Here is a 16,837-nt window from a genome sequence, read left to right on the forward strand (position 1 = left end):
GGAAATGAATGGGTTTGAGAGGGAAACAATAGCTGTGGATGTGCTGGTGGGATTTATTCCGAGTACTTTCGGAATAAATTTTAAAAGAAGGTAATTTAAGAACTGCTGCAGGCAAAATTACTGCCTAGTTCACGGCGGGAGCCAGAAGCATTGACCGGGGGAAGCCGTCGCGGGAGGAGGCAGCGAGTTCGCCGTGTGCAGCAGCAGCAGCAGCAGCAGCAGCAGCGCGCCCTCCCGTGCTTTCCCCAATGGCTCTCGGGGACTTTCTCCCGCTCCCCCCTCCCCGCTTGCAGCAACTCGTTGCCTCCCGCCCGCCCAAGAAGGAGCGGATAAAACCCCGCGCCGGAACAGCCGAGCGAGCTCAGTCCGTCGCCCCTCCGCACCACCTCCTGTACGCCGCGGATCGCAGTCGCCTTTCTGCCTCGCGTGAGGTGAGAGGAGGGCGCTGCAAAGTGGACAGAGCGGCGGCGCGGGAAGGGCGAGCGCGAGCTCCTGGGAGGCACCGGCCATCCGAAGGTCAGTTAGAGCTGAGAAAGGAACCCGGCTGGGGAGGGGGGGATGCAAGTGTGGCAGCAGCAGCAGCCGCCGCTGGACCCAGAGGGAGGCTGGAGGCGCATCTGGGGCGGGAGGCACGGATCCCATCGGAAAATGTCAGGGCTTTGTTGGGGGGAGGGGGGAAGTGCCTTAAGACTGGCCGCCTTGAAGGACTTGCATTGCATCCGCGTACAACGTACAGATGTGATTGTGATAACTTCTCTGGACACTGGCACCCAAATGTAGGCACATCAAGGAGGTGCTTTGCTTACTCTCCTCAGTGCTTCGCGGGGGAGGGGGGGCGGTGGAAATATCCCAGCTATTCCTTTTCTTGTGGCGGCCGGTAGTAAGAGAGCTAATTCTGCCCCCCAAATACCAAGCTGGCTGGGGGGGGGGGGAGCGGACCCTGGTGAAACACACCAGGAATGAAGCTGTCACTGATTAATATAACCTTTTCTTGCTTTTATGGAGCATCCGTTGTAGAGGAAGACAGAGCCAAAGGCTTGATGGCACTTTCTAGAATGTGTGAACTCATTCTGTTGCCTTTGGAGGGATACGGGAGGGTTTTGCGTGTGCTTTTAGCCTCTGATTATCAATGCAAATCCCAGCCATGCTGCAGGCACTCAGTGGTAAGGGATGCACCAGAGGAAAGTGGGCTAAACCGCTTCTGAGCTTTCTTTTACTAGCATAAGGCTCTCCCTCTGAGCCCAAAATAGAGCCTTGAATCTCTGGGTTCTGAACAGGTGGCTGTATCCCCCAATCTTCATTCTATTCCAGTTCTGTTGTTAGATTGCGTGGGAAGGACCCACCATGTGACAGGCGTGCTGGGCTTGGAGGAGTGCTAAGCAGCCCTGTGAAAGCTGTGTGCAGACTTTTGTCCTATGTGAGATGGTAAAAACAGCACTTGCACACTTGGCTCTGCTAATGAATGCAGAGTGATCCCAGACTTAGAGACACCAAGTGGTGGGGAGAGACACTGTCAAAGAGTTGTGGAGAAATCGCTCACAAAAAAACTCCAGTGGAGTTAATGATAACTATACGTTTATTGACATACAACAAGCAAGAAACAAATGCAACCAAACAAAGTGGATATAAAATTAATTAATTTGAAACATCTTAGATCTGGCTTGAAATACAACCATTAAAAAATTGGCTACACACAATGTGGTCTCTGCAGAATGATAATTTAGAAGAAACTGGCATGTATCTTCTTTGTTTACCTGGACAGACATAGGGGAGAAATAAATTCTCTGTGGGGGCGTGGGGGGCACATGAAACTGACAATCCAAAATGATAAACTGGATTGAATGAGGAGAGTTTAGAGAACTTGGGTACAAGTCTTTGGGACATGACAGTATCTTCCCACTGGGATGTTTGAGGAAAGTGAATTCATTCTTGCCAGCATGAAAACTCTGCAGGGGGGGGGGGGGATAACAAGATCATAGAAATATTTTGCCATTCTCTAAGGATTTAATTAAATGCCAAGGGCAGCAGGGAGCAGACATAAGGCTGTGATGGAAACATTGTTGACCATTCCAAATCAAATAGTCTTTGATTCAATATCTCGATGGAACCTGCTGGAAAAGTGAAGCAACCAGAGGCTGAATGCAGCAGCCCAATAGCCTAGACTGGCTCAATCTCATCAAAGCTTTGACCACTTCCTTGGAAGCACCACTTCTTTGGTGGTCTGTCCTTGAATGGGAAATGACCAAGGTTAGGGTTGTGCAGAGGGAAGTAGTGGCAAGCCAGCTCTGCTCACCAATAGATGGAGCGTCACGAATTTGCCATCAATGAGTTGCAACTTGAGGGCACAGTTTACCGAAGTGCTTTCACACATGCATTTTCAACCCATTTTCAAACTACTCTGCAACTGGATTTTAGCATGTGAAACAGAAATACATCATTTGCAGATAATCACTGAACTGCACTGAAAGTAGGCTGAAAGTCCTTTATTCGGCATGTGTGAACAACCAACACCTATATTGCAGTCTTCTGCCCCCACTTACCTGGGAATAAGTCCTATTGAGAAAAATGGGACATAATTCTGAGGAAATATGCATGGGCTTTCACTGTTAGGCTTCAGTCAATGTGACTAAACATCACCTTTTGTTATATTTGAGATAGAAGGAATTGGAATAGTCTGTAACTCTACCAGATGCTGTAAAAATAAAATTATCTATGAAATGGAGAAAAAAATTCTACTGACAGTTTGACGCTCAGAGGGTAATGTGGGACACATAGCTGCTCTGGGGCTACTTGGTCAGGGCCCCCTCCCTTCCCTGCAAACACACACATACACATACACACACACACACACACACACACACACACACAGAGACAGATTCCCTTCTCTTCCCCCCTCCCCCATACCTGTTGGTTTCCTGACATCCTCCTTGGTTCATCCCCTCCCCTTCACTCACAAACAGACACACAGAGACTGCCTTCCCTCTGTCCTGTTTCTCCCCTTACCTGTTAGTTTCCCAACTTCCTCCCCTCCTTCCCACCCACCCAAGCAAGCAAGCAAACACACACACACACACGACTCCCTTCCCCCCCTTCCCATTTTCTTTTTAACCCTCGGGCTGTGTCCACCAGTTCCTCGCCCCCCACTGGCATTGCAGGAGGTGGCTGAGCCCCCAGGGGGGCCACAGCATCTGCCTCGGCCTCAGAGGCAGGGCAGCCACTTCCTTGCCCCCCACTAGCATCACAAGGGCACTGCGGACTCTGCCTCAGAGGCAGTGCGACTGCTTCCTTGCTCCCCACTGGGGTTGCAGGTGCTGGCTGGGCCCCCAGGGGGTGCCACAACCTCTGCCTTGGACACAGTGTGGCCACTTCCTGACTCCACTGGCATTGCAGGCATTGGCTAGGCCCCCAGGGGCACCATGTCCTTTGTCTCAGCCCGCTCAGCTTCCTTGTCCTGTTCTGCCATGCTCCCTGGGCTGGGACTACAGGCATCAAGTCCGTATTCAAATCCATTTCAGGATGTGCGCCAGAAGATGTGTCCCACATTAACAATTAGAATAAGTGTACAGTACCCCAACTATTTAAAGGAACTGGATGTGGAATGATCACATTAATACAAGTTCAGATTAATTGACAAATAATTTGTTATGACAGGGTGGTGGTTTTATATCTATATCATAATGGCATTCAAACACCGAGTAATGTTAATTCATAAAACCCGGTCATGGTCCAGCCACCCTAAAGAAAATTAAGTCCCACCTGGACAGCTGTATGTGACTTGAATGTTTCCTGTTTAAATGGATGGTATGTTGTTTATAATATAAATTATCTGGGAACAAGATCTATTGAAAACCGACCTATGCTTTAGTATACATAGGCTTATGCACAATTTTATTTATTTGAGATGGGGATTGTAATGGTTAAGCCATTAGATATAGTTAATGCTCACCAAAATACAAGCAGAACAAAAACTGGGAATTAATAGTTTGCTAAAAAAGTTGTTAATTATTATTTATATAAAATCTCTTCAGATATAGTAATGAGGGGAGGAGAAGATGGCTATACATATTCATTTGCATATTTGCATGCCTGGAAAAATCAGTGAGGACTCAAGAGCTAATGAAACCCTTGTAACTTGAATCTTCTTCATGTGAGAGAAGTGGCTGAATGTACATGGAAAAATTTTGTTCAGAGATTTCTTTCAGCTGTCTGATGCAGATCAAAGTACTTAAAAAGCTGTAAAAAGCTTGATTCACATATCCATGCTCAAGCCTCTGTAAAGTGTTGTAAAATTGAATATTAATATTTATTGAAATTAAAAACCCAAGGCTTAAAATATAGCCTCATTAGAATCCAAGTGTACATTCATACTAATGCTGCCACTGACCAGATGCATTTCGGCATTGCTGCCTTTATCAGTGGTCACAAGGCAAGTGATAGGGCACTGGGATACCAGTATGGTGTATCAAAAGTTATAGTATAATGAACAGACTTCTATGGAGTGGTTCTTTAATGGTTCTTTAATGTCCAGTGGTTTCAGTGGTTCTTTAATGTCCAGAATTTTAAACAAATCCCAATGTGTTTTGCTGTGTGGCTCTTTCAAGGGACATCAATTCTTAGAAAATATATAAAGGTACAATTAGTAATTGTTCAAAAAAAATAGTAAATGCACAACAAACATACAATTGACTAATGTCATGAATAAATACTCAATGTTTTCAACAGGAACTTCAATTTAGAGAAATAATCTTTTATAAGCCACTTTATAACTCCTTAATGTAGTGAAAAGCAGGGTATAAAAAGTAACTATTCTTCTTCTTCTTCTTTTTCTTCTTCTTGAATTAGGCATTTTCCAGATTGCAGCCATCCTTGGGGTTTTCATGGGTGATGTGGCTGTTCTGATAATCATTCTATCGGTGCAATCAGTTCACACATTTTAAACGTTTTTTTTTTCCCACTGTGGTTTTATCTGTTCACAATCACACTGAAGATTGATTTTTCTGGGATTTTCTTTGTGTGTGTGTGTGTGTGTGTGTGTGTGTGTGTGTGTGTGTGTGTGTGTGTGTGGGAGGGGAGTTGCGCATGTACTGAAGCATTGTAGATTTCAGCAGCCTCAAGGGGGTTGCACAATCCTTGGTAAAGTACGTTCCTCACTCATCACACTACAACTGAGGATTGTTCCTGGTGTATGGGTATCACCCCTTATTGGTTGCCTATTTTCCCACATTAGAGTAGTCTCTCTGATTGGCTTTCCCTAAAAATTCTGAATTCCTTTATTTGACTTGCATCAAGTAACAGATCCTATGGCATACCTAGGACATGAGACACCCCGAGTCGATCATCTTTAACACTCCCCTCCTCCGTATGACAGAATTGTCCTGGTCAGAGCGCTATGCTTGATTAGCTCAGTGGGGCTTATGGTTGGGTAAACATGTATAAAGAGGGGTGTTTTCAAGGCATGCCTGCCCTGGTCGCCAACACTGTTCCTTTACTTGGAGGAGAGGCTCCATGAAAAACCCCTTCTTGTTCTGTTTCCCTTCTCTGGTCCTTACTTCAGAATTAAGCAGTGTCTTGCCCAAGACTGTCCCAGAGTCCCCTTACGCAAGTGTAGCCCCATTGGCATCAATACCTCTTCTACTATGGTATAAAGCAAAAATTGGTGATGTAATCCAGGGCATTTAAAGTAGCCAGAATATTGCTCCCCCGCCTTCCCAGCAAAAGCTTATGATTAATACGTGTACCTTCTTCAGTTTCTGTCTGCACTGTTCTGGTAAACATCTCAAGAGCTGGTTTTTAAAGAACTGGAGTTACAGAATTCTTTTTCTCCCCCCCCCCCATTGCCTTGAAGATTGATTCTGAGTCAGCTTCCTGTTTAAACAGAACTGCAGGAACTAGTGTCAGATCTCCCAATGGCACTGACTTTTCAGTGCAGGCATCTTATAGCACTGAAATCTTTCAGTGCTGGCATGCATACACACAAAAAAATCAAAAGAAGTTTGCCACTCAAACTTGCCCTTTCTGCACAGGTTTTGGGTGGCAATCTACAAAGTGAGGGGGAAAATCAGATTCCAAGAAAGAGGTTATCTTGCAAATATATTCCTCAGTGGGGGAAGAAAGTACAGGAAAAAAACTAGTTTCAGATAGAAGAAGAAAAGTTGGTTCTTATATGCTGCTTTCCCCTAACCGAAGGAGTCTCAAAGTGGCTTACAGTCGCCGTCCCTTTCCTCTCCCCACAACAGATACCCTGTGAGGTGGGTGAGGCTGAGAGAGCCCTGATATCACTGCTCGGTCAGAACAGTTTTATCAGTGCTATGGTGAGCCCAAGGCCACCCAGCTGGCTGCATGTGGGGGAGTGTAGAATCGAACCCAGCATGCCAGATTAGAAGTCCGCACTCCTAACCACTACACCATACTGGAAAGAATTGGGGGAACGAGGAAAGACTGGGACTGCACACAAGGAAAAAACCTGGTATCAGGGAATGAAAATGGAACATTAAGGCAATCTGCAAAATGACTTTGAGTCAGACTCTTAGCCTAACATTTCAATGTCTTTTAGTATATCATTCTGAGTTTCTTGGAGGAAATGTATCTAATATAATAAAATACATCGTGTACTTCTGACAGCATGCTGAAGGTTCAAAAACCTTCTATTGGTGGAATCTCCCCCCCTCAGGGCCAATTGCTGCTCTTGCTCAGGGTTCCGAGCTCCCCCTTCTTTTCAGGCCTGCTGTGAAGGAAGCTTCTAACAACCAATGACTGAGGCAAGGGACGCATTTCCAAGAGCAATGCAGGGGGATCTGTGGGCATGCATGTGCATTCCTTTTTTGGGGGGAGGGGAAACTTTCCCCATCTGTCTAATGGGTGGCTGACAGGGAGGTCACAGAAAAGCCTCTTCTCACTTACAATACTGCTGTGGCCAGCCTTGCTGCTGGAGGGAAGACACAGGCAAACCATACAGGTCCTTTGAAATCAAAGGCATAAATGGCCCAGAATTTCAAGTGGAGTTAGCTATACAGGAAAGTAGACAGTGAGACTTTGGGGGGAACTAGATGTTCTCCTTCTATTAGGCAATGACTTGCCCTTACAAACAACAATCGGAACTGCAGTTGCCAGCAGTAGGCTTCAGAAGGGAAGATATCACCAGCCAAGCAGCAGACTGTGCTAGCCAAGGTGTTTCTGTACCCACATGCATTTCTTTTGATGGGGTGTGCATGGGGGGGGGGGAGCTTTTTCCTTCAGCCTAACTGCCTGGAGATGAGCTGTATTTCTGGGGGGTTCTCAGATCCCACCTGAAGGCTGGCATCCTTAAACCTCAGTGGGATACAATGCTACAGAGTCCCCCTCCAAAGCAGCCATTTTAGCCTGGGGAGCTGATCATTATAGTCTGGAGATGAGCAGTAATTCCAGGAGATCTCTAGGAACTACCTAGAGGTTGGCTGTGCCTGGTCTGGGAAAACTCCTTGAGGAGTTGGGGCATCAAAAGTATATAACGCCTCTGCAGCCACCCAACCAGCCACATAGCACCCCCTGGTCTATTTCAGGACATGAAAACATTAAAGAGAGGAGGTGAGGTTGCCAGATAGGTGTAGGTTCATGTTCTGGGATTCCACATTTCCTAGGTGGGTATGAGCCTGACTTGGGTCAGAACTGTCGTGCACAGAGATACATATATGAACCTTGGAAACAACAACAAAAAATTACATGTAGCATTCGTAGATTTGAAAAATGCTTTTGATTTGATTCCAAGGGAGGCCCTATGGGGAAAATAGAAGTACTCTAAAATTGATTCTCAATTATTGTTTCTTCTTAGGAGAATTCATACTGACACTTCATGTCAAGTCAAATATTCTCCCCTGGGCTTCTTAACTGCTAGACTGCCAGTTACTAAAGGCGTGAAACAAGGCTGTGTTCTTGCTCTGCACCTTTTAAATCTGAAATTGTCTGATTTGGCTCAGAATTGATCAATGGGCATCCTCCAAAGGCTGGCTCTTGTATGATACAATTGTTATTGTATGCAAATGATGAGGGCCAGAAAGAAAGATTTGTGTGTGCTGCTTTTCTGTTGATTTCTACCTCCTTCCAATTATTTGCAGTACCTCTGAAGCCATTTACTAATCTCCAAATGGCAACATCCTTGTCATAGAAATGAGAAAACTCAACTTTGAATTTTGAGTATGCAAAAAAAAAACACAAGCTTTAAAAAAAAACAATCACAGACTGGGGACCCTCTTTCAGGGGGTTTCAATTCCATGTGGGATCTGGCTAGTTTTTTTATAAGTTGACTGAATTTATATCCCTGCATAGTACAGTCTCTTGTGGCACAGAGCCTCTTGTGGCGCAGAGTGGTAAGGCAGCCGTCTGAAAGCTTTGCCCATGAGGCTGGGAGTTCAATCCCAGCAGCCGGCTCAAGGTTGACTCAGCCTTCCATCCTTCCGAGGTCGGTAAAATGAGTACCCAGCTTGCTGGGGGGTAAACGGTAATGACTGGGGAAGGCACTGGCAAACCACCCCGTATTGAGTCTGCCATGAAAACGCTAGAGGGCGTCACCCCAAGGGTCAGACATGACTCGGTGCTTGTACAGGGGATACCTTTACCTTTACCTATAGTACAGTCATGAATCTGCCCCTTTAAGCAACTCTCTTTTGGTGTTTTTAGAGCATGTCCCTTTTACCCTGTAGTATGCAATTTATCTTTGTAAGAGTGCTTCAAAAATATAATCAGAGTGTTAGTTCTGGTTTTGTATATATCTAGAAACCCTGGGTTTTCTTGATGGCCCTGGAAGGGTTTCCTGAATGGGTGGATGTTAATTCATTTTTATATTTTTTAAAAAATATATTACACTTTTATCTGCTGATATGACCATATGTGGTCATGTTAAACCCCCCCCCCCAATGGCCAATGATGGACTTGGAGGGGGTGGGGAGAGAAGGAGTCCTGGGTTGGCATGCACACAGCAATGCTTCTCAGGAATATTCTGCACAATCATGCCACTTCTGGGTTTTTTCAAAGCCTGAAAAATGTTCCAGGGCTTTTCAATGGTAAAAAAATTGAGAAAGGCTGGTCTAGGGGGTTTCCACAAGTACATTTTTGAAAGGCTCATAGTGTTGGGACCGTAGTATGGAACCAGGGAATGCATGTGGGAAGGACAATACACGGTGACTTGAAAGACTTAGAACGTTTAATTTCCCCCTCTGGATGGGTATAGAGGTAGCTGTGGGTGCCTATGAAGTTTTGCTTTATGGTGAAATGGTGTGGACTCAGGCAGAATGCAGGGGGACTGGTGGAACTTAACAAAAAGGTAAGAAATACAGGGTGGGGATTTTATCGGCATCTGTGTTAAGACCGCAGGGAGAGCAGCTTTAGACTGTTGCACTAAAAATAAAATTGGGAGTCTTGAGGCACTGGATAGAGTAATGCATATTTTATTCTGAACTGTAAAAAGCATTCAAGTGGAAATCCATGGTGGTCTGAAGTAGTACAACAAAATTTGAGTGCAATGGCATCTTTAAGACCAACAAAGATTTATTCAAGACGTGAGCTTTCACTGAGGAAGTGTGCATGCACACAAAACCTCATGCTTTGAATACATCTTTGTTGGTCTTAAAGGTGCCATTGCACTCAAATTTTGTTGTAAAAAGCATTATCGCTAAACTACAGGGTGTCTAGGAATGTTGAATCAAAACAGTTTTCAAGAGGCCCTGGACTCCTGTTTGGTATTTAAGCCTCTTATTCTATTGCACTGGAAATGGAATTCCTTTGACTTTAATGGGGATCGCTTCCCAGTAAACATGCCCAGAACTTTGGGGCTTTGGGTGGTAGATTATTGCCCAGTTTAAACAGTGGTTCCCCCCCCCCGCGCACACACGCACACGCACACACACAATCCATTGTAGAATAATACAGGAGGTTTTTTTTATACTGTCCTTTAAGGCCTACAATTTAGTCTACGGTGCCTTGAGGATTTGGAGTGCCCCGGTTGTTATAATGCTATAACTGCTAGGCATTTTTGTCCATAAACTGAAGTGTTTTTTGCAACTTGAGTCTATTTGTAACAGTCTATTTCCATATCCAAGATCACTTCCTGAACTTCTCCGGCACCCTGTTTAAGGCTATCTTCAGTAAGTCTTATTGCTGATCAAGGTGGGTAGCTGTGTTATGCTGTCTGTAGAAGCAGAAAAGAGCAAGAGTCCAGAAGTACCTTAAAGACTAACAGAAGCTGTGGCAGGGGGGTAGCTTTTGTGAGTCACTGATGACTTCTTCAGATCCGAAAAGAGCAAGAGTCCAGGGTTGAATCTGCACGGAGCTTTTCTTCCAATCCCAGGTTGATTCAGTCCCTGCCATCTCCACTAAACGTGATTTCCATTTTGATTTTGTCCAAATTAAATTTTGCTTCTGCAACAAGCATGATTGATCCAGAGTGACCCTACCTTTCCCCCGCAATATCCTAGAGTAGATATAACCCTCAATATTTGAAAAAATCAGCATGAGAAAGCATGCAGCTCTCTGCCTGTTCCGAACTTGCAGCTGAGCTTCCGTTGTGGAAAAGTGCTGATTGGCCAAGGCTTCAGTTCAAAGGCTTCCTCGTTCCCAGACTGCAGGTTTGCCTTAAAGGGGAAGCCCTAACTTCTCTCAGCAGAAGCTCCAGAAGCCCTAACTTCTCTCAGGAGATTTGCCTCTTGCTTTTTTTCCTCTCCCTCCTCGGCTGTCTCCAATCCTCTCCCCCTACACACACCTCAAGAAAAGAAAGAAAGAGGCTCCTGGTGCACTTGGCTCCCCCCCCCCCTTCTGAGCTTCCTTAACCACATGCAGAACACTTTTCTGTTTCAATGGAAAGGGGGGAGATAGAGGAAGACCCTCTGAATTCAGCAGGATCCGCAACGGAATAAACAAAGTCAGTGCAGAACAGCCCAGGAGCACCTTAAAGACTAATAGAATTGATGGCAGGCCTTGATGTTTTCACATACTTCTCATGTGACAATCCGATTCTTGATTTTTTTTTACTTTGCTTGTTGTAGTTAATTGTCAGTCTGTAACCAGTGCAAGTTTGACTTCTGTTTTTGCGGAAGCTAACCATCAAAGCTACTTCATATTTACTCATCTGCTTTGAAGATTTATGTTTCTGCTGGCTTCATGGTTTCCTTGTAGCCTTGACTTTTGCTTTGTTAACCACACAAGCCTTCTTTTCAATTTGTCAGTGCTCTTCCTAATCCTAATTCTATTTGGGCTTCAACTAGGCCCATTATGCACGGCCGCCGAAACGGCGAATTTGGGTCCCATCGAAAAAGCGGAGGGGGAAGACGCGACGCATACCGGTTATACACGGGGCGGGGCGTTACGGCGGCAAAACCCAGAGTAACCGATTATGCACGCGCCGATCCGGGCGCCGCTTCTGGTTGCGCCCCGCTCACCCGGAAGCTCCGCTTTCTTCCGAGTTTCACTGACGCGGCTTTTTCGGCGGCATGCACCGAAGCTGCAGCCGGTTGCAGCCGGCTCCGTGCGTTATCCGTGATTTTAGTCGCCGCCATTCCACCCCGAATGTGCGCTAAAACCCCCGTGCATAATGGGTCCTAGTGGGGGTTTTAAATCATTTCAAGCATCATCTAGTGATCTGACTCTCTTGCAGTTCCCCTTCACTTCTCTTTTTACTGTACCCCTTACAAGGCTACTCTTGTATCTGATCTGGAAACTTAAACTTGTCTAAAATGTGGCTACCTGGGCCCCCATAGGAACCATATCAAGAGTCTATATTAAGCGAGTGCTCTCCCAGAAATGATTGATCTTGTATACTGGAAGTTTGTTTTAAAATGATTAAACATTTTACTCATTGTTTTATTTCCTAATATACGTTGAGCTGCATTAAGCCCTCAGGATAGAAATGTAAAAATAAATAATTTTGATAACTATCTCTTGAAATCAAGTCTTACAGTTTTGACTTTAGGGGTAACTTTCCATTGACATGAATGCTGAATTTAATAGCATTGTGGTCATTGTTCTCAATGGGTGTAACAACTACCACATCTCTCACCAGGTCTCAAAAGCCTCTCAGAACCAAGTCCAAGTTCATTACTTCTTTGTCTGGTTCTGTAATAGTGCACAGTCATTTATGATGTCTAGGAATCTCATTTCTAAAGCATGTCTCAAACACGTTTACCCAGTCAATGTGAGGGTAATTGAAATCTCCCAGTATAACAGTAGTATCTATCTTAGTCACCTCCTTTATTTCTTTCTCCATTTCAGGATCAGCCTCAGAGGTCTGATTCGGTGGGTGATTGTACACAGCCATTTTGAAGTAACTCTTAGGACCTATTATTTTCCCATGTATCACTTCTGTTGGGGAATTAAATCCCTTGATGTCTTCTAACTTATTTGATGACCCTATGCCCGCTTTGATGTACAATGCAACACCAATGACAACCTGTTCTTCCCTGTCCTGTCTATAGGAATTACTATATTACATAGATTTACCCCACTCCACCATGTTTCTGAATACCTAATATATCTAAATTGTTATGGAACAGCAAGCACTCCAACTCCCTCAACTTGGCCCTGAGACAATATTTACATATAGACACCTATAATGTCTTTACCTCTCCAGTAACGCTTGCTTCCCTTAGTCACAACACATGGCCCTCAGATGCCCTTGTGACCGCACTCCCAAGTTCTATTATACTCCTATCAATATTACCCTGAGTATTTATACAATCATTCCTTTGGACTGACTTACCCTGTACTGGAGATTTCCCAGTTCCTATTGGCTTATCCCCCATGATTACTTTAAAAGATGCTACGGTACCTTTTTGATACTAATCACCAACAGCCTGGCTCCCTTTGGACCTTTGTACAGGTTCAGAAAGTTCTCCAGTGACTAACAAATATAAACCCTTCCTGTCAGCACCATTTTCTCATCTGCTCTTTTATCTTTGCCTATCGAACTGGCCCTGTGTTTAGAACCGGCAGCACTTCTGAGAAGCTTTGAGGTCCTGGCCTTTAACCTTTTGCCTAGTAACTTCCAGTAGCACATACCCCAATGTCATTGGTCCCAATGTGACCATAGAACCATATAATAGAGTTGGAAGGGACCTTCTGGGTCATCTAGTCCAGCCTCCTGCACTATACAGGACACTCACAACCCTCCACTGAGCCTGCCACCCCCTTGAACCTTCATAGCCTCTCTGTCAGATGGCTATCCAGCCTCTGTTTAGAAATTTCCAAAGATGGAGAACCCACCACCTCCTGAGGAAGCCTGTTCCACTGAGAAACCTCTCTAAGGGTCAGGAACTTCTTTTGGAGGTTTAGACAGAATTTTGTTTGAATTAATTTAATCCCATTGGTTATGGTCCATCTCTCTGGGACAAGAGAGAACAACTCTGCTCCATTTTCTATATGGCACCCTTTTAAATACTTGAAGATGGTTATCAGATCCCCTCTGAGTCGTCTCCTCTCTAAGCTAAACAGACCAAGGTCCCCCAACCTTTCCTCATATGTCTTGGTCTCCAAACTCCTCACCATCTTTGTTGCCCTCCTCTGTACACACTCCAGTTTGTCTACATCCCTCTTCAACTGGGGTGCCCAAAACTGAACACAGTACAATCCTGATGTTCTTTCTGTGCATATTAGCTGTATAGTATTGTGTGCCTATTATGCACTTGGATGATGCACTTTCAATGCACATTCAAAGTAGATTATCCTGTTCCACACAGGAATATCCAGCTGCAAACGTACATTGAAAGTGCATCATCCAATGTGTGCAAAATCAGCCCTGTTGTGATTCACAGGACACACTATTTTCCTATGCCTGGTGACCTTGTGACTTTTTCCAAATACATTTTAATTCCCCGGACTCACAGAGTAGCCATAGACACAAAACTCGATTAAACAGCCCAGTCCAATGATTATGAAGGCAACTGTCCTTTGACCTCAGCTGATACAATCTCTTGTTCTCATTTCCAGGCTCGCCACAGCCCTGATACAGCTGTTCTGATGGAGCAGGAATATCAGGGTTCTCTCAGCCTCCCCTACCTCACAGAGTGTCTGTTCTGGGGAGAGGAAAGGGAAGGCACTTTGGAATTCCTCCGGGAAGAAAAAAGCAGCATATAAGAACCAGTTCTTCTTTTCTTTTTTTAAAAAAGGAATAATGGTGATCTGTTTTGCTGGGTTATTTCTTAAGAATTATTAAATACTTTATATATTAAATATGTGTAACTTAGGGGAAAATATTTCAGTCTTTGGGGTGTGAATGCCAACCACCAGCAGATGGTTCATCTGTTGCAATGTCAGCCATGGCCCTTCTAGTTACAAGTGGATTACTTACTGTGACATCACAGAGCGTTGACAAGTGAAGATTTTGGTGCATGAACTAAGGCAGACATAGAAATATTAGAATTTACATTCCATGATCAATGGATTTTGAATTATTTTGCTTTCTCTCACTGTATCTTTTTGTGGTTGTCTTTATGCCGCCAATTTTTAGCCTGGAAGATGGAAAGCAGTCCTTCCATGTGGATGGATTGGTAAAAGAGACCATTTTAAGACTAGATAACAAATCTAGTTACGTAAATAAAAAGTGTAGTGCTGATAGGCATCAGTGCTTTTGGAGTGGATTGAGTTATACAGAATGATAAATAAAAACAGAGAGCCAGTTGTAGGCTCAGATGTAGGGGTGTCAAGAGTTGACCATGGAATGTGGTTGTGATGTTTCATATAACATGAGGAAACTACATTACAGGAGTAGACCAAGAAAGAATCTGAAACATTCTAGGTGGCAATTCTTTGCCCAAATCCTATTTCATCTTGAGATAAGGACAGCTGCTTTAGGTGACCCCTTGTCAAAGCCAGTCAGTCTCCCCTCCTTAACAACTGGCTGTTTTATCTCCCATGTATTGCTTTCTGTTTTGCTCCCTGCATCATAGAATCATAGAATCATAGAGTTGTAAGGGGCCATACAGGCCATCTAGTCCAACTCCCTGCTCAACACAGGATCATCCCTAAGCATCCTAAAGCATCCAAGAAAAGTGTGTATCCAACCTTTGCTGGAAGACTGCCACTGAGGGGGAGCTCACCACCTCCTTAGGCAGCCTATTCCACTGAAGAACTACTCTTACTGTGAAAATCATTTTCCTGATATCTAGCCTATATCGTTGTACTTGAAGTTTAAACCCATTACTACGTGTCCTCTCCTCTGCAGCTAATAGAAACAGCATCCTGCCCTCCTCCAAGTGACAACCTTTCAAATTCTTAAAGAGGGCTATCATGTCCCCTCTCAACCCCCTTTTCTCCAGGCTGAACATTCCCAAGTCCCCCAACCTATCTTCATAGGGCTTGGTCCCTTGGCTGCAGATCATCTTCGTCACTCTCCTCTGTACCCTTTCAATATTATCTACATCCTTCTTGAAGTGATGCCTCTAGAACTGCACACAGTACTCCAGGTGTGGTCTGACCAGTGCCATATACAATGGGACTATGACATCTTGTGATTTTGATGTGATGCCCCTGTTGATACAGCCTAAAATGGCATTCGCCTTTTTTACCGCTGCATCACACTGCCTGCTCATGTTTAGTTTACAATCCACAAGTACCCCAAGGTCTCGTCCACACACAGTGTTACCTAGAAGCGTATCCCCCATCCAGTAGGCATGCTTTTCATTTTTCTGACCCAGATGCAGAACTTTACACTTATCTTTATTAAATTGCATCTTGTTCTCATTTGCCTGTTTTTCCATTGTGTTCAGATCTCGTTGAACTCTGTCTCTATCTTCCAGAGTGTTTGCCAGTCCTCCCAATTTGGTGTCATCTGCAAACTTGATGAGTAGTCCACCCTCTCATCTAGATCATTAATGAATATGTTAAAAAGTACTGGGCTGAGCACCGAGCCCTGAGGTACCCCGCTACTCACCTCTCTCCAGTCTGATGAAACACCATTGACAACAACTCTTTGAGTGCGGTTCTCTAACCAATGCCCTATCCACCTACCTATCTGAAAATCCAGATTGCAGTCCTTCAACTTATCCATCAGAACATCATGGGGAACCTTATCAAAAACTTTACTAAAATCCAAGTAAACGACATCAACCAAATTTCCCTGATCCAGCAAACCTGTTACTTGGTCAAAAAAGGAAACCAGGTTGGTCTGGCAGGACCTGTTGGAGACAAATCCATGCTGACTTCCTTGGATCACCAAATTGTCCTCCAGATGTTTGCAGATCGCTCCCTTTAATATCTGCTCAATTATCTTCCCAACAACAGAGATCAGACTCACTGGTCTGTAGTTTCCCGGGTCATCCTTCCTCCCTTTTTTGAAGATCGGAATAACATTTGCTCTCTTCCAGTCCTCCGGGACATCTCCAGTCCTTAAAGAGGTTCCGAAGATGATGGACAAGGGCTGTGCAAGTTCTTCGGAAAGTTCTTTGAGCACTCTCGGGTGCATTTCATCTGGACCAGGGGATTTGAACTCATCCAGTGCAGCTAAATGCCTCTCGACCACCTCTCTATCCATGTTAACCTGCCACCCAGACATTATCCTTTGGCTACGGCCATCTCTAGATGTGCCTAAACCCTTTGACCTGTGGGAAAAAACAGATGTAAAATATGCACTAAGCCTTTCTGCTTTCTCTGCATTTTCCGTTAGAGTTTGTCCATCCGCACCCAACAGTGGGCCTATTGCCTCCTTTACTTTACGTTTGCTCCTCACATAACTGAAAAATCTTTTCTTGTTACAATGGGCTTCCCTGGCCAATCTTAGCTCACTCTCAGCTTTGGCCTTTCTGATGATTGCTCTACTGTGCCTAGTAACCTGTAGGTACTCTTCTTTAGAGCTCTGTCCTTCCCTCCATTTCCTGAACAT

The 16,837-nt window shown here is 44.6% G+C and overlaps 1 protein-coding gene across 3 annotated transcripts in view; it reads left to right on the top strand.

The window, feature by feature from the left end:
- Positions 1–235: 235 nt before the first annotated feature.
- The window catches only part of CACNG5 (calcium voltage-gated channel auxiliary subunit gamma 5), a 44,469-nt gene continuing 27,867 nt past the window's right edge, over positions 236–16,837 (top strand). For 2 of the 3 annotated variants that reach the window (XM_077328393.1, XM_077328394.1), the window contains exon 1: positions 377–516. Coding sequence is in view for 1 of the 3 variants with exons in the window: in XM_077328392.1 (XP_077184507.1) it covers positions 249–516 (268 nt within the window). In the remaining 2 variants the exon portion in view is untranslated. Of the gene's footprint in view, positions 517–16,837 lie in introns of all 3 variants that reach the window. The other variant, XM_077328392.1, reaches the window with a different exon arrangement.

This window comes from Paroedura picta, chromosome 3 (assembly GCF_049243985.1).
Source record: "Paroedura picta isolate Pp20150507F chromosome 3, Ppicta_v3.0, whole genome shotgun sequence".
In the NCBI taxonomy this organism is placed as follows: Eukaryota; Metazoa; Chordata; class Lepidosauria; order Squamata; family Gekkonidae; genus Paroedura; species Paroedura picta.